Source organism: Acanthopagrus latus, chromosome 22, assembly GCF_904848185.1.
Source record: "Acanthopagrus latus isolate v.2019 chromosome 22, fAcaLat1.1, whole genome shotgun sequence".
NCBI classification, from domain to species: domain Eukaryota; kingdom Metazoa; phylum Chordata; class Actinopteri; order Spariformes; family Sparidae; genus Acanthopagrus; species Acanthopagrus latus.
The window spans coordinates 5286972-5301001 of NC_051060.1; the positions used below are offsets into that span (position 1 = coordinate 5286972).

General features: G+C 40.4%; 1 protein-coding gene across 9 annotated transcripts in view; it reads left to right on the forward strand.

Annotated features, from left to right (window-relative positions):
• The window catches only part of col12a1b (collagen, type XII, alpha 1b), a 141028-nt gene that overhangs the window by 12542 nt on the left and 114456 nt on the right, over nt 1-14030 (forward strand). For all 9 annotated transcript variants that reach the window (XM_037085513.1, XM_037085510.1, XM_037085509.1 and 6 more), the window contains 6 exons: nt 752-925; nt 1349-1639; nt 1824-2426; nt 5012-5290; nt 5381-5656; nt 8607-8879. In XM_037085513.1, coding sequence (XP_036941408.1) covers nt 752-925; nt 1349-1639; nt 1824-2426; nt 5012-5290; nt 5381-5656; nt 8607-8879 — 1896 coding nt within the window. The remainder of the gene's footprint in view (nt 1-751; nt 926-1348; nt 1640-1823; nt 2427-5011; nt 5291-5380; nt 5657-8606; nt 8880-14030) is intronic.

Sequence of the window (14030 nt, forward strand, 5' to 3'; positions counted from 1 at the left end):
ACAGTAATAAATAGAGCATAATCCTAAAAGTATTAAAACCACGGTGTTAAAATGACAAAGAAAAAACATAGGGAAGGAATGGAAACGGGAAACAGAACCAAAGACAAGAGAAAGAAGAATGAATAGAGATTTGTTATATTTGATGATTTTAACTTGTGGTCAAAGTTTATGTACAAATCTTAATCTGTAATGAATGAGAAATGAGTAAAAAAGCAAGAATTGCCTCCAAAAGTGAGTGAAAGAAGTGAGAGTAGGCAAAGTCTCTCAATAATGGATATAATCAAGCTCAGAACTGTGCTGAAGCAGAGTAATGGAGTTAAAGTACTCAAAAATACCACTGAGTCAATCTTTGAATAAACTATCGTCTGTAAAGACTCACAGCTTTACTAATGGCGTCAGTGTTACAAAAGAATATAGAACTGTAAAACTCACCGCCCTTACAATGGAGTCCAACCAGTTTCATATTTACTGCCCGTGCTGTCAGACTTTCCAGCCAGTTGAATAACAACAAAAAAAAGTTGAGGCTTTCTATTGTCGATTGGTGGCTGGAGAACTTTTATGCGCTAATGTGGAAAACAAATGTTTCAGTTCACGTCTCTACAGATTGCTAATTCAAGACAGTATTTGTAGATCTGGAACAAATTCACTCTTTACCTCTGACACAGTCACATGTTGCCAGCGACTTTAAGATGTTTCATCAATTATCACATGTTGTGCATCCACCACAACTTAAATTCTTTGTTCTTTATAGGTATCCAACAGGCTGACGAACAGGAGATGAAACTGATGGCCTCCACTCCTCACAGAAGTCATATCTATAGTGTTGCCGACTTTGACTCAATCAAGAATGTGCAGAAAGAGTTCATCACTCAGATGTGCGCTGGTGTCGACGATCAGCTCAGCTCACTCGTCAGCGGACTAGAAGGTGAGATGTGTGTGAAAGAAATACCACATCTGTCTCAAACATTTTCATTTTTAAGTTTTCAGTTTCCCTTTGCACTTAATCTTAAATCAGTAGTTCAACTTATTCTTTATATTGCTGGGAGTTAGATGAGAAGATCAAAACCACTCTCATGTGTGTATATATGAGGCTATAAGCAGCTAGTTTAGCTTGGCATAAAGATTGTTTTATATTTAATGAACAGATATGAGATTGGTTTAATCCTCTCATCTAATTCTCAGACAAAGAACAATTAAGCATGCTTCCAAAACATGAATTATTCCTTTAAGTGTTTTGATATACAGTGTACTATAACCTGATTTTTTTTTCTTCGCTATTTTTGTTTTTTTTTCTGAAAATTATTTCACAATGACATTCAGATAATACTGTAATTCTGATTTTTCTCAGTTGTCGAGCCAGCCTCTAACCTCCAAGTCCTGGAGACGGCATCAAAGTCCATACGGGTGACCTGGGACGCCTCTATTGGAGAGGTTACAGGGTACAAGGTGCAGATGATCCCCATGATGACCGGCAGCAAGAGGCAGGAGCTGTATGTCGGCCCGGGCCAGACATCGGTGGTGGTCAGAGACCTTTCTCCAGATACAGAGTACCAGATCAATCTGTATGCCCTGAAGGGCCTGATGCCCAGTGACCCCATCATGACCATGCAGAAGACACAGCCAGTTACAGTATCGCTGGGTGAGTACAACATAATGTCATCAATGGTTGATTTAATCATTTGACACAATGGCTGTATTGGCTAAGTGCAATATAGTTCAGGTAGCTATAATGTAGAATTGTGCCTCTTACTGACCTCAGTGTGCTATCATTGAAGCTAGTGGTAGCTAACGTTGTATTATCTTCTTATTAATCCAATGTCCAGAATGTTCTCTTGGCGTGGATGTTCAGGCCGATGTTGTGCTCCTCGTTGATGGTTCCTACAGTATTGGTCTGGCTAACTTTGCTAAAGTAAGAGCTTTCCTGGAGGTGCTGGTGAACTCCTTTGACATCGGGGCAGATAAGGTTCAGATCAGCTTGGTCCAGTACAGCAGGGACCCTCACACCGAGTTCTACCTGAACACTCACCATGACCTGGCCGCCGTAGTCAAGGCTGTGAGGACTTTCCCTTACCGTGGCGGTTCAACCAACACCGGCAGGGCCATGACCTATGTGAGAGAGAGGATCTTTCAGGCCTCCAGAGGGGCCCGTGCCCACGTTCCTCGTGTCACCATCCTCATCACTGATGGGAAGTCATCCGACGCCTTCCGGGATCCAGCCACCAAGCTGAGGAATTCTGATGTGGAGATCTTTGCGGTGGGTGTCAAGGATGCTGTACGATCAGAGTTGGAGGCCATCGCCAATAAGCCTGCTGAGACCCATGTGTATACCGTAGAGGACTTCGATGCCTTCCAGAGAATTTCCAAAGAACTCACACAGTCCATCTGCCTGAGGATCGAGCAAGAACTTCGCAACATCCAACAGAGACGTGAGTAGTATTATTCTTATCCTCTATGACACTGTACTTTGTTCAAGGTCTTTTGAACAATTTTTTTTTTTTTTATGGTCGGTTGTAATTTAGATTTAATTAATTCTGTTCTGGGTTGCATCAAGGATCATTTCCTGGGAATTACAAATTGGTTTAAGGACGAGGTTGTTTATCACAACTGAGCTTATAGCAAAGCAGTTAAGTAGTGGGAATAGTCTGTTAAGCTGCATGCTAATACTTAGTGTGCTAGCTTTGTTTTATCCGTCGCACATGCAAGCATTAGGCATACTAGCTTAATGTACAATTCAGTAGAGTGCTGCATAGATTTTTGTAGGCCAACCTGGAAGTTAGCATCATCCTGGTTACCTTGACAAAAAGCCTATGAGATTTTTCAATTGAATTAAGGTTATTGCCGATCACAAGCTCTGTGGCAAACAACGTTTTTATGACATGTTTTGTTCAGCAAGATAATCTTCACAGATGAAGACCACTTATGATTTTTTTGAGTGAGAACATGACCACCAAAGGTAAACAGCTAATGTTTGGCTATAAATCATGATCACATGACTTCAGTATCACCACCACTTAGCGTCCCACCACACTATACTATACTCTTCACTATAAATTGATCGAGGTTCAATTTTCAAATGAAAAGCTACGGCCTTGTAGTGTAATCAAGCATGTAAAACTGTCTTGTGATAGTACCTTTTTTTCTGTATATGTACACTGAACAGTATTGAATGTTTTTTATCCTTTTAAGTTTATTAATGAGATCACCAGTCAACGATTTAGATGTAGAACATTTCTAGTGAGTAAAAAAACATTAATTGCCACAGCACTCAGATGTTACTCTACCATATTCATTGCTGGGGGAAGACACAGAGCAGCACCAATAGTCGTCCATATGCACACAGTTACTTTCATGTCACTTTTCCAAGCGTGTCTATTTGAGCCGAACCCTACTTTTTGCCTCAATGTGTTAAACACATGTCCACCTTTTGATCTTCCAAGAGAGAGAGGTCCTGCATGTGGAACTATTAGAACTGGGTCAAATAGTGGTTGCAGAGATGAAAACTTAGGATTTGTTTTGCCCAAGTTGAGGCATCAGATGACTTATTTATTCTCACATGAGGACAATCTAGACAAGCGTGTTTTTCGTCACATATCCATAAACGAAAATTGACTTTGAAATGGTTTCTTTGGGCTGAAATCATTAGCCATCCCTGAACATCTGGTAGTCAAGTTTAAACAAGTAAGAAGAGTTCCTCTCAAATGCTGTTTCACCCTCTTAAAGCCAAATATTAATCACTCTGTTACTTTGCCAAAGGCCGCTTCCAGGTCTGCCAGTGCAGAATGTGACTCACACCAGCTTTGATTGCAGATTATATAATTCTTATATAATAATGACTTTATGTCAACAAAGAGAAGTGTTCAGGAGCAGCACAGTCACAGCTTCCATGTAACAAATTGGCTCAAAGAGTGGGGAGTTTCACAGCAGCTGCCCGCCTGACGTTTGTTTGAATGATGGAGCTGTCACATGGAATTGGACATCTTTATTACATGACATGTTGGTCAGCCTTTCTACGCGCTGGTTTCCTTCATTTGCTACTGTTTACTTTTCTTTGATGGGAGTCTTGGTTGTCTTTTCTACAGTGCATACTCACTTAAACCAAGATAAAGATGTTCATTGTATAACTGTTAAGAAATAAGTCCAGTTGTGCTGGGTAGAACCTCAAACGGTCATAGGTGAAAACAACATGCTTTATAGCTCTCAATATATAGATACAGGACTCCTAAAGGGACATTTTTAAGAGGATTGGGGGCACTCATAGGTATCAGATCTGAAAGTATGAGCAAGTTTAATTCATTTCATTCAATTTGCATCCTAGATACCAAAATAACTTTATAGCTGAGAATGTTTGTTAGAGGTCAGAATCAGGATCATCGAGGCCTACAATGCTTTTAGCCCTTTTTTTTGCCGAGTTAAAATTGTCAAAAGCTTCTGACTGTTATCTGAAAACTGCACTGTCTTCTGAAAAATGCGAATGTCAGTTGATGACAATTTTTTGTGTTTGACGACAACTTTTCATGCAGTGTAACACCGTTTTTACCATTCATTATTGTTGGTAAATGTGACATGTTTGTGTCGCACATGTTGGTATCTTAACAATCAGAAACAATTAAGCAAGTTTAGCAATTTGCAGGTAAAGCTAAATGTTTTGCCCAGTGACTGCTTTCATTGTTGAAACTCACGGGAAACTATGATTGGTTAAACTTGTGGAAAAGCAGGGTCAAGCATTTCAGCAATTCACTGGGATTGGATGAATTTGCATTAATTGTTGAAATGGAACATCACAACTGCTTTGGGGGATTGTCAAGTGGTGTTAAATGTTGAATCCTGAACTGATGTTCGTTTAGATGATCATTGATCAGTCATATGTACTGTATCTCAAACTCTAAAAAACTGTAACAATCACATGGTAACATTAATGGAAAAGAAAGATGTAATGACAACATTACAGTAAAAACAAGATGCTGTTGCATATATGTAAAAAACAAACTTTGTGCCTTTCTTTTTGTTCCAGGACTGGTCCAGCCAAGGGACCTGTCCTTCTCAGAGGTCGGCTCCAGAAGCTTCAGGGCCTCCTGGGAGATTGACGCCACCAACGTCAAGTCCTATTTGGTTAAGTTCAAGGCAGCAGATGACACTGATGGGCATTATGTGTCCATGTCTGTGCCTGGGGACACGCTCTCCACCATCCTCCCCCACCTCAACCCACTCACCCGCTATGAGGTCAACGTTCAAGCTCAGTATGAGAAGGCAGACAGTTTGCCTGTAACCGGCTATGAGACCACATTAGAAGGTATTTATGTTCACTCAAGACTTTTACCCTTATATTTTTAGCTGGAAGATGAAAGCAGCAGCACGTACAACTCACTCACATTTGTTGCAGAACTTGGCCCTGTGCAGAACCTCAGAGTATCCGAAGAGACCACAGACAGCTTTAGAGTATCATGGCAGCCAGCTCCAGGAGCTGTCACTCATTACCGGTTGACCTATGAACCTGTCGGGGACGACAGCTCGATGATGGAGAAGACAACGGTTGGCCCAGAGACAACGACTGTGCTGCAGGAACTTAAGCCTAAAACCACCTACCGCGTCACTGTTATTCCTGAGTACCAGTCCGGCTCTGGAATGCCGCTGCAGACTGAAGGCACCACCAAAGAAGGTAACCGTAGCTTCATATTACACTGTTAGAAACTAGAAAACCCTTAGATCCTGGAAGTATCATGTCTTAGAGCACAGATATCTTTCAAATATTGCTAGACTCAGTGGAAGTTTACTGTGACAGCACTTTCTCAATAAATCGGTTTAGAATTTTTCTAAAAAGTATGCTCCATATAACATTACATCTTAGCTCTCCATTATCAAATACAAACTTTTATACCGTATCATCAATCCAGTTGATTGTTGTCCATGGTTGCAGTGCAAAGAGCTGACCACTTACATTGGACAACTTTTTATGTTGCAGAATGGTTAAGATATTTTTTTTTTGATTAATCTTCTACTAAAATTAGTTTGGTCAGAAAACATCAGAAAATGGTGAAAAATGTTGATCAGTCTCCCCAAGCCCAAGATGATGTCCTCAAATGTCTTAATATTTCCACAACCTAAAGATATTAAGTTTACTGTCAAAGAGGAAGAAAGAAACCAAAAATATTCACATTTAAGAAGCTGGAATCATAGGATTTAGATATTTCTTGACTGACTAATCGATTATTGGCAGGTGACAAATTAGTGCATGTCAGCAGTCAGGGGGTCAAAGGGGTAACAAATAATGATCAACAAATCAGATGTTTTTGAAGCTCCAATAGATAGTGGACTGTTGTTCGAAAGCAGATTTTAAAGCTCTAAAGTCCAGAAATCTGAGGAGCTGGTTAAGTAATCGTTGAGTCACTGGTTCTGATCCACAGCAGGTGCCTCCAGATGTGTAGAGATCATTTTGTTTGTGCTGTGGGACAGTAAAAACTATAAAAATCTTATTGTAACTTTAAATCACAGAGATGTTGGACAATGAAAACACTAACGCCAAGCTGTCAATCGATCTATTTACGTCATTTACAGACCACAATGGAAATGGTTTCAGAGTTCATTATGACCGCTTCAGTGACTCTATCGTCCACAGTGTTTGTTTTTTTTAATTCATCATCTGCCATTTGGCATTTGCTTTCATTCCGATATTGCCTGGGAGTGCCAGGAGTCGACACATTTTTGACCCTGGTGGAAAGTGAACTCTGGAGTGTTTGTACAACCTGCCACCCATCGAGCTGCTTGTCAGATCTGTCCTGCTTTACAGGGAAAGGAATGAGAAACAGACGGAAGCATAGAAAGCAGGGAGATAGAAGTGGGACAAGATACTCAAAGGTGATAAACAGTGAAAAAGGAAAGTGGAGGAGATTTTTTCCTCCAGACTCAGGACAGTGCCCTTAAGTAATTATCATTATTTTTTTCATTTATTCGTGAAGGGAGAGTTTCTCATGTATAGAAACTTTCATTGGGGGCTGTGAGCTTTCGCACTTTTAGGGAGGAATTACACATCTTTTCAAGATTAACGCCCTTGAGCCAAAACATTAAGGACACAGCTGGAAATAAAATGATATTCCTGTCTACCATGGCAACAGCATTTCTTGCTGTGTCCGAGAGCACTGCTCCCCTCCAGCTCCTTCAGATGGTGCAGCTGCTTGTCGTCTGAGGTGAATTCTTCTCTCTCTCTTTTTTTTTTTTTTTTTAGTATTTTTGATGGTTTACAAAAAGAGACAGGATTAATCCCATCTTGCACCTCCTTGACATGAAACACCCAGCTGGCTCTCAGATGGATTTATGTTTTTTTTTTCCCGCTGTATGGCTGACAATGTTGTTCCCATTACAATGTTTACTGTACCATGACTTTATCTCAGAACTATGAATTGATGCAGTGCCTGGAGGGTTTGCATGAGCTGCCCTTTCACTTGCAGACTTTTCCACTAAGTCCTGTGATGGGACAAAAGCATGTTATACTTGGTTATAGCCACCACCAGGAATCACTTTAGTCTGCTTTTTTTCAGTTTTTCTGACTACTGGTGAGGAAAAAATAAGTGAATGAAGCTAAAAACCCATGACATTTTCATCACTCATTAGGAAAAAACATCATCAGGCAGATTCAACAATAAAACACTTCAGCAGCAGGCGTTAACACCAAGGCACATGAGTCACTGCTTTATTTAAACAGTTATTTTTTCAAAGGGGAATTGTGTGAACATATCCTACTTACAGTAATTCACATCCTGTCAGCTGCCCCATGCAACACAGTTTTCTACTGAGCAACTCAACTGGAGCCACTTGGAGTTCAGTGTCTTGATCAAGGATGCCACAGACAGAGTATTTCTCATCCGTTCAAGGACATCATGCGCAATTATCTGGCAAGAATCCTGCTTCTGCAGTGGTTGGTCTGTAGACTGTTAGTGGTCTGTGCTAGTGTTGCAGGACAACTTTTTGACAAAAGTATTTATTCTTATAGTTTGGTTTGTGAAAATCAGACATATTTTTCTTTAGTTACATAAGGCACATTGATTCATTCCTAAGTCCAACAAAGGTTACAGAAAGCTGCTTCGAGATAACAAATTTGGGATGGGTGCAAAACAGCCCCAGACTCCTTTTATAAACTGTGCGAAATGATCTCTGAGACAAATTGTATGGATTGTGTTTACACCAAATATCTGGACTATCTCAAGATGTGGTCAAGCAGATCCGATATTACACCTCAGCTCATATTAAGATTCATTATGAGTCACCAATGTACAACTGTGGATGTCGGTAACTTTCTTTGGGGAACAGCTCTTGGTTTAGAACAATTAGTACATTAATCTCCAGAATCTGTAGGCAAATGACAAGATTTTGTTACTGAAAGTGTTCTGCTTTCCATTTGTTATTTAATTAGCATTCACCAATTAATCCATCAAAAGCCCTGAAACAACAGGCTAAATCGTTGTCAGACAAAAGCCAATGGGTTCCAAAATTGATTGTCATTAGCATGTTAACTCGAAATGATTTGAGGATTGCCATTGATTTATTGTACAACAATCTTAAGAATGAACCAGAATGAATCAGCAGGTTTTCTGACCCTAAAACTGTCTTCTCAGCCAAGGGCTCCCCTCGCGACCTGAGGGTTTTTGACCAAACCGAGTCCTCCATGAAAGTCTCCTGGGAGCCAGCACCAGGGAATGTGCAACAGTACCGGCTGTCATACCGACCATCCGCTGGTGGCCCCAAGAAGGAAATGTCTGTGAAAGGTGACAGCACTGCCGCCCTTCTGAAGAACCTGCAGCCAGGCACTCAGTACGACATCTCTGTCAGTGCACGATACCCGTCTGGACTGGGTGACCCCCTGGAAGGACAGGGCACCACGCTAGAAGGTAAACCAGTTATACATACAATTCATTGTGTTTTGGTTGCTAGGCACCAGAAAAACATTAAAAAAGCAATAGATGGACAACCTCCACATATTCATGGGTTTAAAGATGTTGGCTAACATACTAGCGGAGAAATATTATCCCACTGTGTTAGTACAATATTCTTCTGACAGAAAATATCTGACTTTTAACAGCTAATTCCTCCACATTCTCCTCCTGCTAGTGTCTCCTGTCTGTTGCTGGCAGGCAGTGCACATTGGGTTTACAATGGGTTGAAATCTGCTGTTGATGAAAACAGACTGAACTTGACCAAAACTATGAGCTAAGAGGCTACAAAGCTCAGTGGAGTTCCCAGGTTTGGTGCTAATCCTTTGGTATTTTTGTGAGCAATGAATTCTCTTCATAGGCACTCATCTGATTTAGTATTAATGTCAAAAATATTGATTAATTCAGGTTTATAGGTTAAAATTTCCTTTAGTTAGGCAGCAACTTAATTAAGGAAATTAAGACTACAGCTGCAGTGATGAATCAATAAGTTGTCAAGTATTTATTATATGTCCAACTATTTAGATAATTGATTAATTAGTTTGAGTTAAAAAAACAAACAAACCAGAAAACCCCCCAAACATTTGAGGATGTCATACAATTAATACAGGAAATAATAGATAGATCAGTTTACAATGAAAATAATCATTAGTTGGAGTCCTAATCAAGACACAGCCCCAGGTAAGGTGAGATCATGTATCTTGAAAAAAACAACAATAATACTTCCACTGACTGACTTTAATCTTTATTTTTCAGACACAAAATTTAACCGTTAGTGACGTATTATCTACAGAAGATACAGTTGATTAATGCACATGTCAGGATGTCTTAATGTCTGTGTTCACAGTTTATATAGAGACTCAGTATAAACAGTATTGTAATTTAAAGCTTGAAATTATTTCTGTTTCAGTTCTGGCACACAGCTGTGCCCCTCTGATCCTTCTAGATTAAGTGATTACTGTATTTTTATTATGACTGTGTTCTCAACGACCATTGCTAATGTTTGAGGTTTTACTGTAATTGCTGTGACTAAACCTTGGAATACGATCAGAGGGGCTCTTAAAACAAACATGTGATACAAGTCCGTGTTTAAACATGGCTTTCTTCTGCTCCAGAGCAAAATGTTAGAAGTGATCCGACTTTCAATATCCAGAGGGACTTTGAGCGTCAAGCTTATTGTTACAGGAGAGAGATAATAAACAGTACAAGAGCAGAGGGAGGTGGTGAGGAGGAAAAGGGAGGAATGCCATCCAGTTGTCATATAAGTTTGTCTACTTTTTAACCTCCTGTGTCCTTATAACTTTGGTCCATCATTCGTATCAGTTCTGATCACTTTTCAGTTTTCAGTCAGAGTATTATTGCCCAGATTTACAACAGTGGGGCTTGGATCAGTTTAGTCTGATGTTGCTTGTGGGAAATTGGACTACAACTGTACTACAACAGGGTTCAACAGATCAGGAACATAATGATCCATGTTCACCCAGGATGTGTCCCCATTTTCGTGGTATTATTTCTCTGATGAAACTCAAAGTGTATACACCAAAAAAGTTGATTCTGATCCCTGATGTAACTACAAACCTATGCCCATACAACTTTGGTAAAGGTTCAAAGATTAATTTGATTGTCATCTTACAACATAAGTTTGTACAACAAAATGTTGTCACAAGTTGTAGTCCGTTTATGCTACCGGAATCTCTCAGCCTGAAGAATGAAGCTGCTCCATAGTCTGGTGGTATAGCAATGGATACTTGCCTGCCTTTTGCCAGAAGGCAGCAGCGTGAACAGACTTTGGCTGGGGTGGGTGTCTTTTAATATCCTTTGCTTTCTGTGCAGACAAGTCACTGTCACTGATGCTCTGTAGATGGGTAGCAGTGATGTACTGGGTGGTGATAAACCGTGCCAGTTTGTGACGCTTTCTATTGCTCCCATGTAAAAGTTGACAAGAATTTGGCACTGGAATTAAGTCTTCCTAAATTTCCGTAGGAACCTTTTCTGTGCTTCTTTTCTGCCCATGATAGGCGCTCTGTGACCTAAAACTGTTTACCTGCTCCACCTCAGCTCCACTTATGTAGACAGGGGTGTGTGCCTTTGCCTCCTTTTTTCTCTGCTCCTTGGTTTTGCTGATATAGGGCAGCAGATTGTTCACTCCACTCGGCAAGATATTTGATTCCCCCTCGTCATTGTTTATAATGCAGCTGCTGATGGTGACATTGTCGGCATACTTCACAATAGAGTACTCTTGATATCTGGGAGTGCAGACATGGAGTACACTGTGAACGGGAGGGGACTGAGCACAGAGCTCTGTGGGGCTCTGGTGTAGAACTAACGTAGAGGAGGTTAGGCTGCCAGTCTGAACTTTCTGGGGTCTTATTGTGAGGTTGTCAAATATCCAGTTGCAGTTCAAGCCCAGAATGTTAACTTTTCTAATCAGCTTCATGGGTAAGAGAGATGACAGAGATGTGTGCACACATGTTTGTCCTTGGCACGAGGGCACTAGGGCAAAAAAATGTTGGACTGCCTGCAGATGGTATGTGCTGACTTGCTGACATGAGCTGATAACATCATTTATGTCACTCTGACTTTTGCTGCTACTGACGCAGAAAAGAGTGTAAAAAAACAGTTGAGACAAAGACCTTGTTACTGCAATGTCCCCGTTGCCTCCATCTGGAGACCTTTCTGACTTTTCTCTGCAAGGCCAAAAAAAATTATTATAACAAAAGAATTTGTAAAAGAAGTGAAGTGAATCTTTGGAAATATTCTATCACGGTGGACCTGAATTTGTTTGGATGGATGTAGTTAAGATGTGTTTGCTCACTGGTGCATCTGGAGCTGCAGCTCTGTGATCCACATACGGTAACAGTAACAATGGACACAACAGTCAGCCAGCCACACAGGTTGAGAGGTAAAGATGAGAAACAGCAAGACCGGACAGGAATGCAACCCAGCTGAGAGCAGGGCTGGAAGGTTAGGAGGAGCAGGGAAGACTGACTCATTCCTGTGTCTGTCTTCCTCTCTGTTTATGTCTCCGTCTCCATGTGTCTGCCTGTCATGCTGTCTCACCTTCTGTCTTTGTCTGTCCCATTTGTCCACTCCCATTTCTCTTAATTCTTTATTTTTTGTGGCACTCTCTCTTTCCGTCTGTCTTTCTTCATCTCTCCCATGTTATTTTCACTCTCTCTCTTAGATTCTGTCTGTCTGCGTTTCCACCTTGTGAGGGCTTGCCTGGAATTTAATAGTGTTGTCCACATCCGCGTTGTCTCCAGATGCCTCGTTGGTCACAGTGCCATGAAATCATTACAACCAGTCCTGCTTTCTTTCCGATGCATCATGTTGTTAGGCCCGTGTTGGCTCAGCACAGGTCATTTATTGCCCTGTGTTGGGCAATAAGCCAAAGTCCAGGCAAGTCACAACTCTCAGCAGCCACCTTGGAAAATGCTAACAAGTTCAGGCCCCTATCTAAATTAATTATAACTATAGTATGCAATTATAGACAAATCTGATTAAAAAAACAAAACAAAATAAGGTTTAGATTTTAGGACACTTTACTGCCACAGTTCCATAACACCAACTTCTTTAACAGCTCAATCCAGAGGGTCTGAAGTCTAATCTTCAAGTGAGTTAAACTTTCTATCGTCCTCTTCTGGTTTGGCTGTCATAAAGTGAAGGCTTTTGAAGGAGAAGGGGTGGGATATGCCTTAAACAAACAACTTCTCTGGCATTACAGATATTTTTGTTCAAAAGCAGTTTGACCCCTCAATTATAGCATCTCAGGCCTGGTTCAGTACGAGGACACTTGAGGAATAAGGCCAGAGACATCCCCAGTGTTGGCCCTCAACAGGAACAGCTGGCAGGAGATTCCTCATAACTTTTATTTCCCTCGCATGTAGGGTTAAACCCTGCTCAGATCTGAAGTGGAAAACTGCTGCATTGATACTGTACCCACATTAAAACCAGTGAGCTCACTCTTTCTCATTGTAAAAGCTCTTATCGTACAGTAAGAGCTCATGTTAAGGTTCATGAGGGCTTCATTTGTACGCAAGAGATTTCTGTTTACGACCAAATGAGAGCTAAAATGGAAAACTCTGCTTGATGCCAAATTCAGCAGGTTATGATGTTTTCTGTGATATATCAACTGTATTTCACGTCATAGGTTGAAATACTGTTTAAATGCTGTGGAGAGACTTTGTTTGTCTTAATTTGTTCAAACAAGGGCAGAGTAGATCCCAGGATAAAGTAAAATGACATTTATATAAATGTGCTCCATCTCTGTAAACCTGTCCTCAGCTGATATATAAAGGCCCTGTAGATGCTTTTGGCCTTTTTCAGTCCTTCACTTTTAACACTCATTTGGAGAGAAACCAAAAACTTTACATTAACCAGGACTTCCTGATTTTACACCCAGTACAGCAACTGTTGCGACAAGGAGACAAGTCAGGAATCAAGGTGATGATGAAGAGTCTTTGAAACTGATTAGATAATAAAGATTAAGAGGCTAAAAAAACCTTGCAGCTAAATGGAATAAGATAAAAAGTTGCAAAATAGGAATGATGAGGTGTCTTTTAGGAGGTTTTTCCAAACAAGTTTGTGTCTTGTTATAAATTTTTGTGAGTTTTATGTCATCCTTCAAACTTGGTCAACTCTTTTAATCCAATTGTCCATTAAAATGAAACCTCAACAATCTAAAAATACACGGGTCCTTAAAACCAGTGATGTTTGTCTGGATCTAGAAAAGGAGGGTTGTTTCTTTCAACCTGTAGAAATATCAGGCGATACGTTTTTGCAGTCTTCACCTTTTGTTAACTTTTCTTCAGGGAGTTCCATCAACGCTTGGACGACTTTTCTGAACACAAGATGATTTTTTTTTTTCCATTGACCAGAAAGCTGCAGATTTTAGCTAAAATCAGGCTTTGCTCAATATCCCTGTGGTGATTCTGGCTGCTTTAATCTCCAGTTTGGAGTCAAACATACATTTTTAGCCAAAGAATTACATTTTATCTCCTCAATTTGCATATGAAGATGAAAAAAATTACCCAGGGAAAAATGGTCCTGTGGGGTGTAATACAGACTGGCTGAGAACAGATATTTCCCTATGATGCTACAGAGTAATGA